Consider the following 16,032-nt stretch of genomic DNA (forward strand, 5'->3'; position numbering starts at 1 on the left):
AGTGCTTGCAGAAAGTAATTCCCCCAGCTATCTGGCTGGTCTTTGGGCCAGGGGAAGGAGGCAGAAGCTGTGAGGCACCTGTTGAGTCTCTAGAGCCAGGCTCTTCCAGCTCCCAGATTTTTTTGCAAGGTGAAAGAGACATCCCCAAGCATAGGTATTATCAGCCATTATTTGCATTTAGTCCTCTGGGCTTTTCCAGAACTAGGTATTCCACTGACTCCCACAGGGGTTACACATGCCCAACTCTCCCAGGCAGTCAGACAAATGCCAGACAGGTTTCCCAGGAGGTGGGGACCCACTGGAGTTAGATGACTCTGGGGGGTAGCTGGAATCTTTTGGTCACAACTAGCACTTCCCAAGTGAGGTCATGTTGGCTTCTCATGGCTCAGGGTCACTACTGCAAGCCTTAAGAATATTCTGATTTTGGTAGCTTTTGGCTCTCTGGGTCCTATAAAAAAACCTGGCTCCTATCTTTTTAGCCTCTCTCCCCTGAGCCAGGTTTTAGGTAGGAGACCTGAAATCACATTTCTCTAAACGTATTGTTACTCAATATGGCCCAGAAAGCTCCCCAGCTTTTTTTATTTTTTACGGAGACAGGGTTTCACTCTGTTGCCCAGGAGTGATCATAGCTTACTGCAGCCTTGAACTCTTGGGTTCAAGTGACCCCTCGCCTCAGCCTCCTCCAAAAGTGCTGGTATTACAAGTGTGAGCCACTATGCCCAGCACCCAACCCACCCCTAGAGTTTATTCCCCCAAATATTCCTTCTTTTTCCAACTTATATCTTTCTTAAATTCCTAAATAGCTTCTGGTTCCTTGAGGGAATGGAAGGTTTTCCTCCACTGGCCATGAATCACTCAGCTCCCTGAACAGTTTGCCTTGCCTCTGCAAGGATCTACCTAATACTTGACTCTAGATGTCCCCATCCCTAAAAGGGAAGAGTAGATAAACAGCTATACAGGCCCCTGAATAACAGGGCCACAGAAGCTGTAAGGGCATAGTCCCACAAAAGCTACCAAGGCCCCAAATGAAGCATGGGTCCTAGGCCACCCATGATGCTGGGCACCAAGATCTTAGGGGAGATTTGCTTGCCCAGTGCCCTGTCCTGGTGGGATAGAGGCTTGGCTCCTAGGGAGAAGGCACTTTGCTTGAGACTCCAAACCCTGCTACCATCATACCTTGAAGGAGGAAAGGTCCACAGTCTGGAAGTGCTGCAGGGCCTCACTGAAGGAGATTAGCTGCCCAGGCTGCTCTGAGCTAGCTTGGCTCCCTGTGGCAAAAGGGAAGACATGCCAGGATTTATAGGAGTCATTCTGTCGACAAACATTTACTGAGGCCTCCTACTTGTCACCTGCAAGCCAAGCACTGGCTTCCAGTTGAACATCAGACACCTACAGCTACAACCAATCTTCTTTCAAGAGGCTGGCATTATCGGCGAAGATGACTCTCTTTTTGGACTAGGCTATTCAGTCTTGCTAGGCCAGCCTCTGCAGTGGGTATGGAGCGGATCTGCCCCACAAGGTGATCCCTAAATGCTCTCATCTATGAGGGGGCAAGTCACTGCCTGAGGTGGGTACCCACATAAGAGCATGCAACCAGTTTGTTTAAGGGCCTTTCCTAATTTCCACTTTTCCCTTCTTACACCTTGTATAGGAACCCCCAACCATACACCTCTGTTATAGCCAATAGGGAATTAACTGATCAGTTAGCAATATAGGTGATGGCTGATACTATTCACTGGGCCTCAGGAGCTGAAGAGAGGCTCAGGCTAGATTTAGGTCCTAGTTCTATCGCTTCATCCAACCTCTTAGAAAGAAACAGGAGACAATTTTTACTCAGCCTTCAGAGCCTTCCAGCAGATTGCTTCAGCTCCCATCCCCAGGGACTTCCTTGTGCAGTAAACAACCTGAGCAGCCTTACACAGGGGCCCGTCTCCATCCTCCTGCCCAGCCTTGCCACTCTGTAGAAGCTGCCCTAACTAAGGTCAACCCTGTCTTCTCTCATGGCTGGGTGAAAGATGGACAGGGATGGCAGCCCTTTCTCCATGGCCTTCACTCTGGTTTCCTCCAGAGGTAGGATGTCATCATCTTAGGATTTGAAAAAGATATTGTAATCTATGTTATATGGTTAAAATGAGCACTCTCAGGAATTCCATCTCCTAGTCCCAGACTCACAGAAACATTTGCCACATGTGTGGATGGTGCCTTTGCTGGCAGAGGGGCTATGGGGAGACAGCAGCATTCCTACAGTTACCTGTCTCTGGCTGGATGGTGTCCACAGCTTCCCATGCTTCTTGGGCTCTGACCACCTCTGTACTCACAACTGCAATAGTGGGAGGAAAGGAGACCCTCTGAGATCTAGGTATGTCTGGGCCTCTACTGCAGACCCCAGCCTTGTCTGCCTGCCTCGGGCCTTTTTTTTTTTTAAGAGATGGGGTCTCACTGTGTTGCCCAGGCTGCAGTGCAGTGGCTATTCACAGGCATGATCCCACTATTAATCAGCACAGGATTTTTGAACTGCTCCATTTCTGACCTGGGCCAGTTTTACCTTCCTTAGGCCACCTGGTGGTCCCCCACTCCCACGTGGTCCCCATATTGATGCTGAACTTAGTGGGGCCACATGATCGGCATAGCACACCACAGCCCAGAACTCCTGGACTCAAGCAATCCTCCTGCCTCAGCCTCCTGAGTACCTGGGACTACAGGCACGCACTACCACATCCGGCTGCCTTGGATCTTAACACCCTCTGATCCTCTCCTCACAGGTTTGCTAGAGTGAGCTTTTGCAAAGTAAGACTGGCCGGGCTCAGTGGCTCACGCCTGTAATCCCAGCACTTGGGGAGGCCAAGGCAGGCGAATCATGAGGTCAAGAGATCAAGACCATCCTGGCTAACACAATGAAACCCAGTCTCTACTAAAAATACAAAAAATTAGACGGGCGTGGTGGCAGGCGCCTGTAGTCCCAGCTACTCTGGAGGCTGAGGCAGGAGAATGCGTGAACCCAGGAGGCGGAGTTGCAGTTGCAGTGAGCAGAGATCATGTCACTGCACTCCAGCCTGGGCAACAGAGTGAGACTCCGCCTCAAAAAAAAAAAAAAAAAAAAGAAAAGAAAAGTAAGATCCGACATCACTGCTCAAAACCCTCCAGGGATTCTCCACAGTCCTCAAGATAAAACCCATACTCTACAGCACAGTATTCACATAACTTCACAATCTACAGATGGTTCCCCAACTCATGACAGTTCCACTTAACAACTGTTTGACTTTTTGATGGATTTATCAGGGTATTAAATGCATTTTTCTTTTCTTTTTGTTTTCAAATTTTTTGTTTTTTTAAAGGCTAGTCAGGTGAAGCAGTGGGAGTGGAGAAGGAACAAAGACATCTGTAACTGGTTGTGATCAATTCGTTGTAAAAATCATTCTACTTGGACCAGCCGTAAATGCACTTTCGACTTAAATTTTTCGTTTCCAATGGGTTTATTGGGATGGAAGTTCATGTAACTCGAGGAACATTTGTAGATTCTTCTTACCTCTCTAGCTTTGCCCCAGGGCCATCCAGAACTACCTGAAATTCCTCCATGTGCTCTGCCCTCTCCCACCCTCGGTGCCTTTTCACAGACTGCTCTCCCTCTGCTGGAATCAAGACTCCAGGCACTGCCACCTTCAGTTCCAACCCCTGCTGGTGCAGCTCCTTCTTATTCTTCAGTTAGCTTTGACACCATCCTTGCCTGGATGCCTTCTTTGACCTCATCGGTCTGGATGAGGGGCCACTGCTCTGTGAGACCCTGACAACCCGTGCTTATCATAGTGTAGTCATTGTTTCTCCTACTCCACAGTGAGCTACGTGAGGGCAGGTTTTCCAGAGCCTAGCACAGAGCTTGACACATAATAGGTGCTCAACAAATGTTTGATGAATGAATGAATGAATGAAAGCACAATATAAGTGGGAGAAAAAAAGAGCAGAAGGATGGGCTTTCTAGAGCCACCATCCAGCCCTTTTCTCCAAACCAGAGCTGTAATTCTCTGGCTCAAACTGCTAGTGGCATCTTCTGTCACTGACTTTTCCAGTTTGCTACAGAGGACATCAACAATGTGAAGGATGGAGAGACTCCAGTTTAATACCAAAAATATGATCTCTCCAGCCTCAGTGGTATAGTAGGTTGAGACAGCTCCTCTCTGCGTCACAGTCTTGGCTGAGGACATCACATGACAATAAACTGTTGGGAGAATATACCTGCAGATTAAATGAAATGCTACCAGACACTAATGGATAATAAGGAAGAGAAAGCGGCTGGGAAGCAGTAGAGGATAGTTACTGAAAGCACACTTGAGAGCCAAACTACATGTGAATGCTTCATCTCTGCCTCTTACTAGCTGTATGTCTTCAGGCAGGTCACTTATCATCTGTAACCCCTCATGGGGCTGTTGTGAGGATGGGGTAATTCTTCTACTTCCTAGGAGAGCATGTGGCCCAAAGGTAAGCTATTATTATCAACATAGGTGTGGGCTCAGGTCCAGCAGGGCAATGGACAGAGGCAGCAGGTAAGATGGGTCCAGGGTCCTAAATATCTGGACCTTTAGGAAATTCCATCTCACCTGCTCCAGTCCGGAGTAGCAGACACTGAGCCTGGGAGTTTCTAAGACAGCTTTAAGAGAATATTCAACCTTGGAGGATCAAGAAAATAAAACTTACTTTCAGCATAGGAGCTAAAAAGGAGGGACAAAGTGGCTGAACAAAAAGGGAAGAGTAGGCCGGGTGCGGTGGCTCACGCCTATAATCTCAGCACTATGGGACACTGAGGTGGGTGGATCACCTGAGGTCAGGAGTTTGAGACCAGCCTGGCCAACATGGTGAAACCCTGTCTCTACTAAAAATACAAAAAAAAAAAAAAAAAAAAAAAAAAAATTAGCTGGGTATGTGGCAGGTGCCTGTAATCCCAGCTACTTGGGAGGCTGAGGCAGGAGAATCACTTGAACTCGGGAGGCGGAGGTTGCAGTGAACCAAGATTGCGCCATTGCACTCTAGCCTGGGTGACAAGAGTGAGACTCTGTTTCAAAAAAAAAAGGGATTGGGGGAAGAGTAGAAGAGCAGGATGCAATGCTTATTATGAAGCTGAACAGGATCCTTCACCCTCTTACCTTCATGCAGCTTTATTGATTCTTCACCTGTCAGAGCCTCATCTACCAGCAACTTAACCAATCCCTCCCCAACCCCATACACCCTCGCCTACAAACAGCTTGATCAAAATCTGTGAGCCAGGAGCAGGAACCACAGCGGCAAGGGGGTGGGAATATGCTGTCAAAACAGGTTAGTTAACAAAAGTTCAAGGTTTCCACCAGCAATAGCAAGCTGGTGCTTAAAAACTCAACACAAATGCCCAAACCGTGTAAGAGCTTCTTCTCCTTTTCTCTTGGAATGAGGGAGATGCCTCCTATGTGTGACATAAATACTGTTTTCCCCTGAACTACAGAAGAACACGGAGGCAAAGGACAAATATTCAGGATAATTAACACAGCTCACATTAATTAGGTTATCTTTTTTCCTTTTTATAATTGTCTCCTTTATTTCAGCTCTCTTCCACTTACTGATATAGTCAAGAGCACTGCCAATTGAGTCAGCTTATTAATTAATTCTTTTTTACATTTATTTTTATTTATTTATTTATTATATATATATATTTTTTTGAGAAGAAGTCTCGCTCTGTCGCCCAGGCTGGAGTGCAGTGGTGCGATCTCGGTTCACTACAACCTCCACCTCCCGGGTTCAAGCGATTCTCCTGGCTAATTTTTGTATTTTTAGTAGAGAACTCCTGACCTCGTGATCCGCCCGCCTCAGCCTCCCAAAGTGCTGGGATTATAGGCGTGGGCCACCATGCCCAGCCTACATTTATTTTTTACTTTTTTTTTTTTAAGTTAGCCAGAGCTATAGGCACATGCCACCATGCCTGTAATCCCAGCACTTTGAGAGGCCAAAGTGGGAGGATCATTTGAGCCAGGAGTTTGAGACCAGCCTGGGCAACATAATGAGACAGTCTCCACCTGAAATTTTTTAAAAATTAGCTAGGCATGGTAGTGCACACCTGTAGTCCCAGCTGGAGCCCAGGAGTTCAAGGCTGGAGTGAACTATAATCACATCACTACACTTCAGCCTGGACAACAGAGTGAGACCCTGTCTCTGGAAAGAAAAAAAAAAAAAATATATATATATATATATATATATATGCATTTAAAGTAAAAATTATTAATGTATTAATGCTGGGTTTGTCACCATAAAGATAAAATTCCATTAAAAGAAACTTCACAGATGTCCAAATGATGTTCCTATATTAGAATATTTTTTAGCTACGCATAGAAGCTCACACTTATATTCCCAGATACTCAGGAGGCTAAGGTGAAGATCAGCCTGAGCAACACAGCAAGAACCTGTCTCTCTTTTTTTTTTTTGAGATGGAGTCTTGCTTTGCTGCCAGAGTGGAGTGAAGTGGCATGATCTCGGCTCACTGCAACCTCTGCCTCCCAGGTTAAAGTGATTCACCTGCCTCAGCCTGCTGAGTAGCTGGGATTACAGGCGTGCACCACCACGCCCAGCTAATTTTTGTATTTTTAGTAGAGACGGGGTTTAACCATGTTGGTCAGGCTGGTCTTGAACTCCTGATCTCGTGATTTGCCCACTTCAGCCTCCCAAAGTGCTGGGGTTACAGGCGTGAGCCACTGCGCCCAGCGAACCTGTCTCTTAAAAAAAAATTAGCTAGGCCTGGTGGTACACAGTTACTCAGGAGGCTGAGGTGGGAAGACTGCTTGAACCCACAAGTTCTATGATTGCACCACTGCACTCCAGCCTGGGGGACAGAGCAAGGCCCTGTCCCTAAAAAAAAAAAAAAAAAAAAAAAAAGTATTTTTTTAAAAGTTCATATTTCTAGTGGCCAGGTATGGGTGCAGTGGTACAATCTTGGTTCACTGCAATCTCCACCTCCTGGGTTCATGCAATTCTTGTGCCTCAGCCTCCAGAGTAGCTGGAATTACAGGCACACACCACTACACCTGGCTAATTTTAAAAATATTTTTAGTAGAGATGGTAATGTGGTTTGGCTCTGTGTCCCCGCCTAAATCTCATCTTGTAAGTCCCATAATTCCCATGTGCTGTGGGAGGGACCTAGTGGGACATAATTGAATCATGGGGGCCAGTCTTTGCTGTGCTGTTCTCATAATAGTGAATAAGTCTCACAAGATCTGATGGTTTTAAAAACAGGAATTTCCCTGCACAAGCTCTCTCTTTGCCTGCCACCATCCATGTGAGATGTGACTTGCTCCTCCTTGCCTTCCACGATGTTTGTGAGGCCCACCCAGGTATGTGGAAATGTAAGTCCATTAAACCTCTTTTTCTTCCCAGTCTTGGGTATGTCTTTATCAACAGCATGAAAACAGACTAATACAATGGGGTTTCACCATGTTGGCCAGGCTGGAGTGTACCTTTCTCCGTAATCACTTGGCAAGTAGAGTGAACTTTAAATATAGTATGGGGAAGCGCCTTGCAAAGCAGATGAAGTAGAATAACTTTTCAAAGGCTTTTCCCATATGGTGTCTCATTTTCATAACATCCCTTTGAGGATAAGGGAGGTACTAATATTAGAGATCATATGGCTTGCCCAGAGGCACACAGTAAACCACTAGCAGAGGAAGATCAGAACTCTGGTCTTTTGATTCCTAATTCAGTGTTGATTCTATTTTTCCCCAAGGAATGATAAATCTACAAAATTCTGAAAGACAAGGAGTGAGAGAAATTCAAATGATGGACAGCAGATGCATGGGAAGGTCTGACTTAGGTCCCACCCAGACTCCAAGGGCCCTGAAGGGAACCTTACCACGTGGCTCCCATTCATTAGCTTCTGTGGTCAGAGCCTGGAGAATGCCATGGTTCTTCAACTCTGAGATCTGTAGAGGCAGCTGACCTTTAGCGTGAGGATAGAATCCACATACCCCCATATACACAAATGCTTCCCATCCACTGTACTGAATGTCCTTGACACTGGAGGCCAAAAGGACCTAGTGTGCCCTGATGGGTTGACTGAAGTCAATTTTATTTTCTTTTACTTTTTATTTATTTATTTTTTGAGACGGAGTCTCACTCTGTTGCCCAGGCTGGAGTGCAGTGGCCTGATCTTGGCTCACTGCAACCTCCACCTCCTGGGCTCAAGTGATCCTCCTACCTCAGCCTCCCAAGTAGCTGAGACTACAGGTGTGCATCACCACACCCAGCTAGTTTTGTATTTTTAGTAGAGATGGGGTTTCACTGTGTTGGCCAGGCTGGTCCTGAACTCCTGACCTCAAGTGATCCGCCTGCTTCAGCCTCCCAAAGTGCTGGGATTACAGGCATGAGCCACTTACTGGCCTTGAAGTCAATTTTAAATTGAGGTACCTGGAAAACCTCAACTATGATGTGGAACTTGGGTGATGTTGGGGACAAGTCTATGTCCACCTTGAATGTAAATAAACAAAAATTCATACACTCATTTCAGACTGTGGTGTGCCTTTGGTATTCTCTCTGCGTTTTATAGCCTGCTTCATTATGGCAATTATCTTATTAAATAGAAGTTGTTTTGTATGTTTGTGTTCCATACACCCTCCCCTCACTCCCCTCAAGTGTGAGCTCCTGGAAGCTAAGGTCTATGCCACCCTTGTGTCCCCAGTGTCTAGCACAGTTCTGGCACCACACAGTAACACACAACAAAAGCCCTGGCAGAAGGTACCAAGTTGTGGGTGATACATACAGGGATTCCTCTGAAAGCCAGAACACTCTTGTCCTTGTCATATGATGAAGAATACCCAGCAGACACTCTTTCGCTCTGTAAAACAGACAAGGGTCAATCTTCCAGGCACATATTAATCCCCCAAAGATAATAGTTTAAATGTCATACCTTTTTTTTTTTAACTTATAAGTTCAGGGGTACATGTGCAGGTTTGTTACATAGGGAAACTTGGGTCACAGGGGTTTGTTGTACATGTTATTTCATCAGCCAGGTATTTGACCTAGTACCCACTAGTTATTTTTCCTGATCCTCTCCCTCCTCCCACCCTCCACTTTCTTTTCTTTTCTTTTCTTTTTTTTTTTTGTTTGAGACAGAGGCTCACTCTGTCACCCAGGCTGGAGTGTGGTGGCACGATCTCAGCTCACTGCAAGCTCCGCCTCCCGGGTTCACACCATTCTCCTGCCTCAGTCTCCCAAGTAGCTGGGACTACAGGCGCCCGCCACCACACCCGGCTAATTTTTTGTATTTTTAGTAGAGATGGGGTTTCACCGTGTTAGCCAGGATGGTCTCGATCTCCTGACCTCGTGATCCACCCGCCTTGGCCTCCCAAAGTGCTGGGATTACAGGCGTGAGCCACCGGGCCCGGCCAACCCTCCACTTTCCAATAGGCCCCAGTGTATGTTGTTCCCTTCTATGTGTCCATGTGTTCTCATCACTTAGCTCCCACTTATAAGTGAAGATATGTGGTATTTGGATTTCTGTTCTGTGTTAGTTTGCTAAAGATAATGGCCTCAAGCTCCATCCATGTCCCTGCAAAGGTAAATGTTGCACCTTTTCCCAGTACCACAAAAAAAGGATGAACTCCAGAGATACCAACCATAATGAATACTGTAAAGGAAAACTTCTGTTTAATCTGGTCCTAGGAAAAACTGCAAAAAGCTTAGTTAATGTTATCTCACAAATTTTATACCGATTTCCTGGCTCTTCGAAAGTCTGAGGGTTCTGAGTGAGCAAAGTTTAGTGAAGCAGTTTCCTATGGCCTTTCTGCTCAGCCAAACCTATCCCCTGCTACAGATTAAAAACAAAAAACCGACCAAAATACTCGGCCAATTGTTTGTAACTCATTTCACAGATACAGAGCTAATTTTTCAATGTGTTCTTTTAAAATCCTAAAAATCACCAGGTGTGGTGGCTCACAGCTATAATCCCAGCACTTTGGGAAGCTGAGGCAGGAGGATTGCTTGAGCCCAGGAATTCCAGAGCAGCCTGGGCAACATGGGGAGACCCTGTCTCTACTGTTTAAAAAAAAAAAAAATCATCATTTCTATAGTTTGTTACTAGAGAAGTTTCTCTGAACATTTAGAGCACCAAGAAGTATCATGTATCTAAAAAAACCATATGGCACCATTGAAAAGAAGCCCAGAATATTCCCAGATGATACAATTCTGGAGAATGGAGAAGTAATTCTACCAGTGAAAGAATTTCCTGATCAACATCATTAAAGATTATGTAAAAATTTAAAAGGCTTATGAGCCTAAGTTTGTTCCTACGTTACCATATTTACTGAATTTTCTGGAAAAGTAACTTTAATAAAGTTTAATCTCAGAGAAAAAAAAATCATTAAGGCAAAAAAGAAAAACAAGGCGGGTGTGGTTGGCCCACGCCTGTAATCCCAGTACTTTGGGAGACCAAGGCAGGAGGATCTCTTGAGGTCAGGAGTTCAAGCCCAGCCTGGCCAACATGGTGAAACCCAATGTCTACTAAAAAGTACAAAAATTAGCCGGATGTAGTGGCACATGCCTGTAATCTCAGCTACTCAGGTGGCTGAGGCACGAGAATGGCTTCAATCTGGGAGGTGGAAGTTGCAGCGAGCTGAGATTACGCCACTGCACTCCAGCCTGGGCAACAGAGTGAGACTCCATCTCAAAAAAAAAAGAAAAACCAACCCAGTGGAAACATTAGAAAAAGGATATAGATGGTTTACACAAAAGGTAACTCAAATGGTGTTTTTTTTTTGTTTTTTTTGGTTTTTTTTGAGATGGAGTTTTGCTGTTGTTGCCCAGGCTGGAGTGCAATGGTGAAATCTCGGCTCACTTCAACCTACACCTCCCAGGTTCAAGTGATTCTCCTGCCTCAGACTCCTGAGTAGCTGAGATTACAGGCATGCGCCACCACGCCCTGCTAATTTTTAGTAGAATATTTTTAGTCGAGACGGGGTTTCTCCATGTTGGTTTTTTTGAGATAGAGTCTCGCTCTGTTGCCCCACTTGGGGCGTAGTGGCACGATCATGGCTCACTCTCTTCTTGGCTCAAGGGATTCTCCCACCTCAGCATTCCAAGTAGCTGGGACCACAGGTGCACACCACCATGCCCATGTAGCCATGGGGTCTACATATGGTTGCCCAGGCTGGTCTCAAATTCCTGGGCTCAAGCCACCTTGACATCCCAAAGTGCTGGGATTACAGACATGAGCCATCCTGCACAATCACAAATTGGTTTTAAACATATGAACAAATGTTCAACCTCTTCATTAAAAACAAAACAAAACAAAACAAAAAAAGTCACTGGGCGCCATGGCTCACGCCTGTAATCTCAGCACTTTGGGAGGCTGTGGTAGGTGGATCACCTGAGGTCAGGAGTTCAAGACCAGCCTGGCCAACATGGTGAAACCCTGTTTCCACTAAAAATACAAAAAAGTAGCCGGGCGTGGCGGTGCACACCTGTGATCCCAGCTACTCGAAAGGCTGAGGCAGGAGAATCACTTGAACCTGGGAGGCGGAGGGTGCAGTGAGCCGAGATCGCATCATTGCACTCCAGCCTGGGCAACAGAGCAAGACTCTATCTCAAAAAAAAAAAAAAAAAAAAGAGTCATGTAAAACTACTGTGTTTCATTAGTCAGATTATCAAAGATCAAAAAGTCTGATAACATGTACATTGGCCAGAGTGCATAACACACTGGGGAGTAAACTGTTACCACCTCTACAGCTCGATAGTACCTAATGAAATCATACATGTTTTGTACATGCGGGGCCTGATACTGCATTCTAGTAATTTATCTAACAGATATATTCATCCATGTGCAAAACCGACATGTTTACATTTATAGTGTGATTCTTTGTCACATTGTTTATAATAGCGAAAGGCTGGAAAAACCTAAATGTTCACTAATGGGCTGATTTACATAAATAAAAGCACATTCACTCAGTGAGATACTATATAGCCATAAAGACAATGAGAAAGTGCTTTACAGGCAATAAGGGACAATCTTCCTGATGTATTACGTGAAAAAGCAAAGGACAGAGTCTATACACTATTTTACCATTTTATTTTTTAAAAGTACATATGCACATTTGCTTGTCTCTGCAGAGACCATTTTCACAATTATACCCAAGGAAGCAGTAGCTTTGTCTCCAGCAGAAAAACTGAGTGGCTGAGGGGACAAGGGTGGAAGGCGGTTTCTTCACAATACGTATATCGTTCTGTACTTTTTGGATTTTGACCCATGTGAATGTATTATGCCAAGGCCCTGGAATCCCAGATCATCCTGTTACTCTAACCCTTCTGCTTTTTTTTTTCTTTCCAACTAATGCTCATTAAACACAACTTTCATTTCTTCATGTTCCAGATGCAAGGATGGAGGCCAAAACACCTCACAGCTGACCAAACTCCCTGGTAACGGAGCTCATGATGGCTAAGCATTTATTTCCCACTGTAATACAATCAACACACCTGCTGCAGATCCCTCTCCTCACTTCCATCCCTTCATTCATGTAGTCTTCCTCCAGAATACACCTCCACCCTCTTCTCTGATCAAGGTCAGTTCCACCTACTCAAGGCAACCTACCTTACTAGCTGGGGCTACAATGCTGTCTTACACCTCTAAGTCCAGTAACCCTTGTATGCAGCAAAAGTTCCTCTGCAAAAGGCCTGTATAAGGACCTTCTCTTATATTTCTTTTTTCTTTTTTTTTTTGGAGACAGTCTCACTTGGTCACCCAGGCTGGAGTGCAATGGTGTGATCCCAGCTCACTGCAACCTCTGCCTCCTGGGTTCAAGCGATTCTCTTGCCTCAGCTTCCTGAGTAGCTGGGATTACAGGCATGCACCACCATGCCCAGCTAATTTTGTATTTTTAGTAAAGACAGGGTTTCATCATATTAGCCAGGCTGGTCTCCAACTCCCGACCTCAGGTGATCTGCCCACCTCAGCCTCCCAAAGTGCTGGGATTACAGGCGTGAGCCACTGCATCCAGGCTCTTATATTTCTTTTATATGTTTCACACCCATTGGCACAGTACTAAGCACAAAATATTTGTCTCAAATTTTTGTTGAAATTTTATCTCTAAAATATTTGGTGATTCATTGTGCTGAACAACTTCCTGCAGGCGTCTGTGTACCTGAGATTCATTTCATCCTTCCTTTCCTTCTCCAATTCAGTCCCCTCCAGTGTCCAAAGACTTCCCTCTTTGGAACAGTTTGTGTCTTACTACAGTGAAGAAAATCTTTCTGGAGACCCAAAGCAAAGGCTTTGTCCCATTCTGGCCGCTGAATCCCACAGCCTCCATTTAAGACCATTTTTGGGTGGGCAAAGTAGTGTGAAAGGTAAGGCATGTAGGGTTAGCTGCCCGGCTCATACAAAGACATATCACATTGAACTGAGTCCTGAGGACGATCAGGCCAAAGCAAGTGTTTCACAGGGAAGAGGCTAGTAAGGTAAATGATCCAAATCAATGAAATACAGATTTCTTGGGTGATTCCTCAATGAAATTCTCCCCACTACCCAAGCAAAAAGAAAACAAAAATCTCATAACTCACTTACAAAACAAGCTATTAGGAAAAGCAATTGACCCTGAGGTGAACAGAAGCTCCTTCTTATAGAACAAAGAGAACTATAATGAGAGTTTCTAAATTTTTCCAAATATTCTCTTAATATATTCTTACTATACTTAATGATATATCTCAAACCAACACCATCTTTCCCAAATAAGAGTGCATGCTTACCTGTCCATCTCTTAATTCTTCTTTACTATGGAAAGAGCAAGATTTTTCATTCATGACTCAAAATCATTTGTTCATGTGAGCTTTGTCCTTGGGCCCAGAAGGCGTTTTAGTAAGGTCTGAGATCAGAAGCTATGTGGAGAGCCAGAGATCCAGTTGCTCTACCTTTGCCTTCCTTCTTGGCAGTCACTCAGACTAAGAGTAAGAAAACAGTCCCTTTGTGCCATCCGAGGGTGTAGGAGGTTTCTGTGAGTGCTGAGAGAAGTCCCCTGAGGTCTTCGAAGCCTCAGCTCTGCACAAAAGAAAAAAAAGAAATTGAAAAAGAAAACTGGTTTCACCATTCAGTTATGCCTCTGTTGACAATTTTTTTTTTTTTTTTTTGAGTTGGAGTCTTGCCCTGTTGCCCAGGCTGGAGTGCAGCCGCGCGATCTCAGCTCACTACAACCTCCGCCTCCCAGGTTCAAGCGATTCTCCTGTCCCAGTCTCCCGAGTAACTGGAATTACAGGCGTGCGCTACCACACCCTGCTAATTTTTGTATTTTTAGTAGAGACGGGGTTTCACTATGTTGGTTAGGCTGGTCTCGAATTCCTGACTTCGTGATCCGCCCGCCCGCCTCGGCCTTCCAAAGTGCTGGGATTACAGGCATGAGCCAACACGTTCGGCCTGTTGACAAAATTTAAGCAGCTGTGAATTTATTCTGAATGAACAAGTTGCCTCAGCCAAATGCTTACCTCTTACTACCCAAGCCACAGGATGGCAAAAAGGGGACCATGCAGGGGACCGTGGGTTGGATTCTGTGTCCAAAAGGCAGTAGCACCACTAGAAGGGATGGGGTCTGTTTCCGACAATGGAGTTACTGGGACCTGGGCCAGCTTATCAAAGGCGTGAGGCTAAAGGTGGCACCTTGGTGGGTTGTCTTAGCTGAAGTGCTCAGGCTTTGTTTAGGCCTCACACACAGGTTGGGTCAGGGGCTTATAATACTAGACCTGGTTCCGACAATGGTAGAAATTCAAAATGTAACACGATGTTCTAACCTTTCTCAGTTATCACCGATACTGTGCATGTGGAAGCTGGCTAGCCAGTTTGGGCAATTCTAAGTCTTTCATCTGACATTGCTTCCCTCAGGAAAAGGGCTGGACAAGGCTCATACCTCATCACAGGGGAAGTGGACATCCGGAATGTCTGTCACATCAAAAATTGCATCCTAAGTGGGCAGATGGCCCACACACAACTGACAATCATAGTTCACAGGCTTGGGTGACTAAGGAAGGAGGGTAGCCTCTCTATGAGGTCAGCCCTCCACTGTGGTAATAATGATCAGGATTCCATAAAAACTGGCTGCTGGTGTCAGGATGCTTTGATTATTAACACTGAGAGGAAGAATACCTCCTGGCTCTTGGGCTGGACATGTGGCTCACTGTAATCCTAGGGACAGGGCAATGCCCCCTTAGTCCTGGCACCTCAGGAACTAAACTGCTCTCACTGTGGCCTCTGGGGCCTCAACATCTGCCTCCCCTTTCCTTTTCCTCCATCATGGCCTCCATGACAGTCTGCGACAAAACACACATTGGCCAGCCTTGGCAAGGTGACAGGCAGGTATGGTAATAGCAATCTCAGGAGGGCTCTTCTGTTGCTGTGGAGAAAATGAACCAAGTAGCATAGAATCGTGACCAGCTTTCCACACCTGGCTGGAGCACTCCTGGGACCTTCAGTAGGGACAGTTACTATCTGTATCAGAGAAGAAAAGAGCAACAACTCCGTTAAACAAGGAAGTACTCAAAGGCAAATTCCTGATAGTTGGACCTAAGGAAACGGCCTTCCTGTAAAAATGGATCCTTCTCAAATCAAGTATGCATTGTGCACTCTCTTTAGGCAAGGACGAGGTATGATTCTTCAACTGCTTGCTGGAGGTTAGACTCTCTGCATAGGAATTTAAATTAGATCGGCCCTTCGCTGATCCTTTCGCCGTGTTTGTCCATGGGCGGCTCCCCGTCCCCCAGGTTCCCCACGGATGGGGTGTCATTAGGGACCCGCCATAGAGGACTCCGTCCCAGGCGGGCCCCCAGGACAAAACTATGGGCCACTTTGAGGGGCACAGAGCCAGACACTCACCGGTTGTGATGCGCAGGTAACAGAGAGCTCAATTCATCATGACACCCAGTCAGACAGGGGCTGTGAGCGGCCTTTGGACAGAACTTTCGCATAGCCTGGAGGCGTAAGAGAAGGAAAGCAATTTAACACCTCAGGGCAGCGAGTCCAGGGCAGAGCCAGGACCAGAACTCAGGAGTCCTGTC

General features: G+C 45.7%; 1 protein-coding gene across 10 annotated transcripts in view; it reads right to left on the reverse strand.

Moving 5' to 3' along the window:
- ELMOD3 (ELMO domain containing 3) overlaps positions 1-16,032 on the reverse strand; it is a 37,024-nt gene that overhangs the window by 20,736 nt on the left and 256 nt on the right. For 2 of the 10 annotated variants that reach the window (XM_063649326.1, XM_063649323.1), the window contains exons 2-8: positions 15,851-15,945; positions 15,125-15,466; positions 13,741-14,029; positions 8,765-8,839; positions 7,859-7,928; positions 2,252-2,320; positions 1,177-1,268 (exon numbers count right to left, since the gene is read on the reverse strand). In XM_063649326.1, coding sequence (XP_063505396.1) covers positions 1,177-1,268; positions 2,252-2,320; positions 7,859-7,928; positions 8,765-8,839; positions 13,741-13,794 — 360 coding nt within the window. In that variant the 5' untranslated portion in view covers positions 13,795-14,029; positions 15,125-15,466; positions 15,851-15,945. Of the gene's footprint in view, positions 1-1,176; positions 1,269-2,251; positions 2,321-7,858; positions 7,929-8,764; positions 8,840-13,740; positions 14,030-14,772; positions 15,501-15,850; positions 15,946-16,032 lie in introns of those variants that run through there. The other 8 variants (XM_063649325.1, XM_063649324.1, XM_054475420.2 and 5 more) reach the window with 6 other exon arrangements.

Source organism: Pongo pygmaeus, chromosome 12, assembly GCF_028885625.2.
Source record: "Pongo pygmaeus isolate AG05252 chromosome 12, NHGRI_mPonPyg2-v2.0_pri, whole genome shotgun sequence".
NCBI classification, from domain to species: Eukaryota; Metazoa; Chordata; class Mammalia; order Primates; family Hominidae; genus Pongo; species Pongo pygmaeus.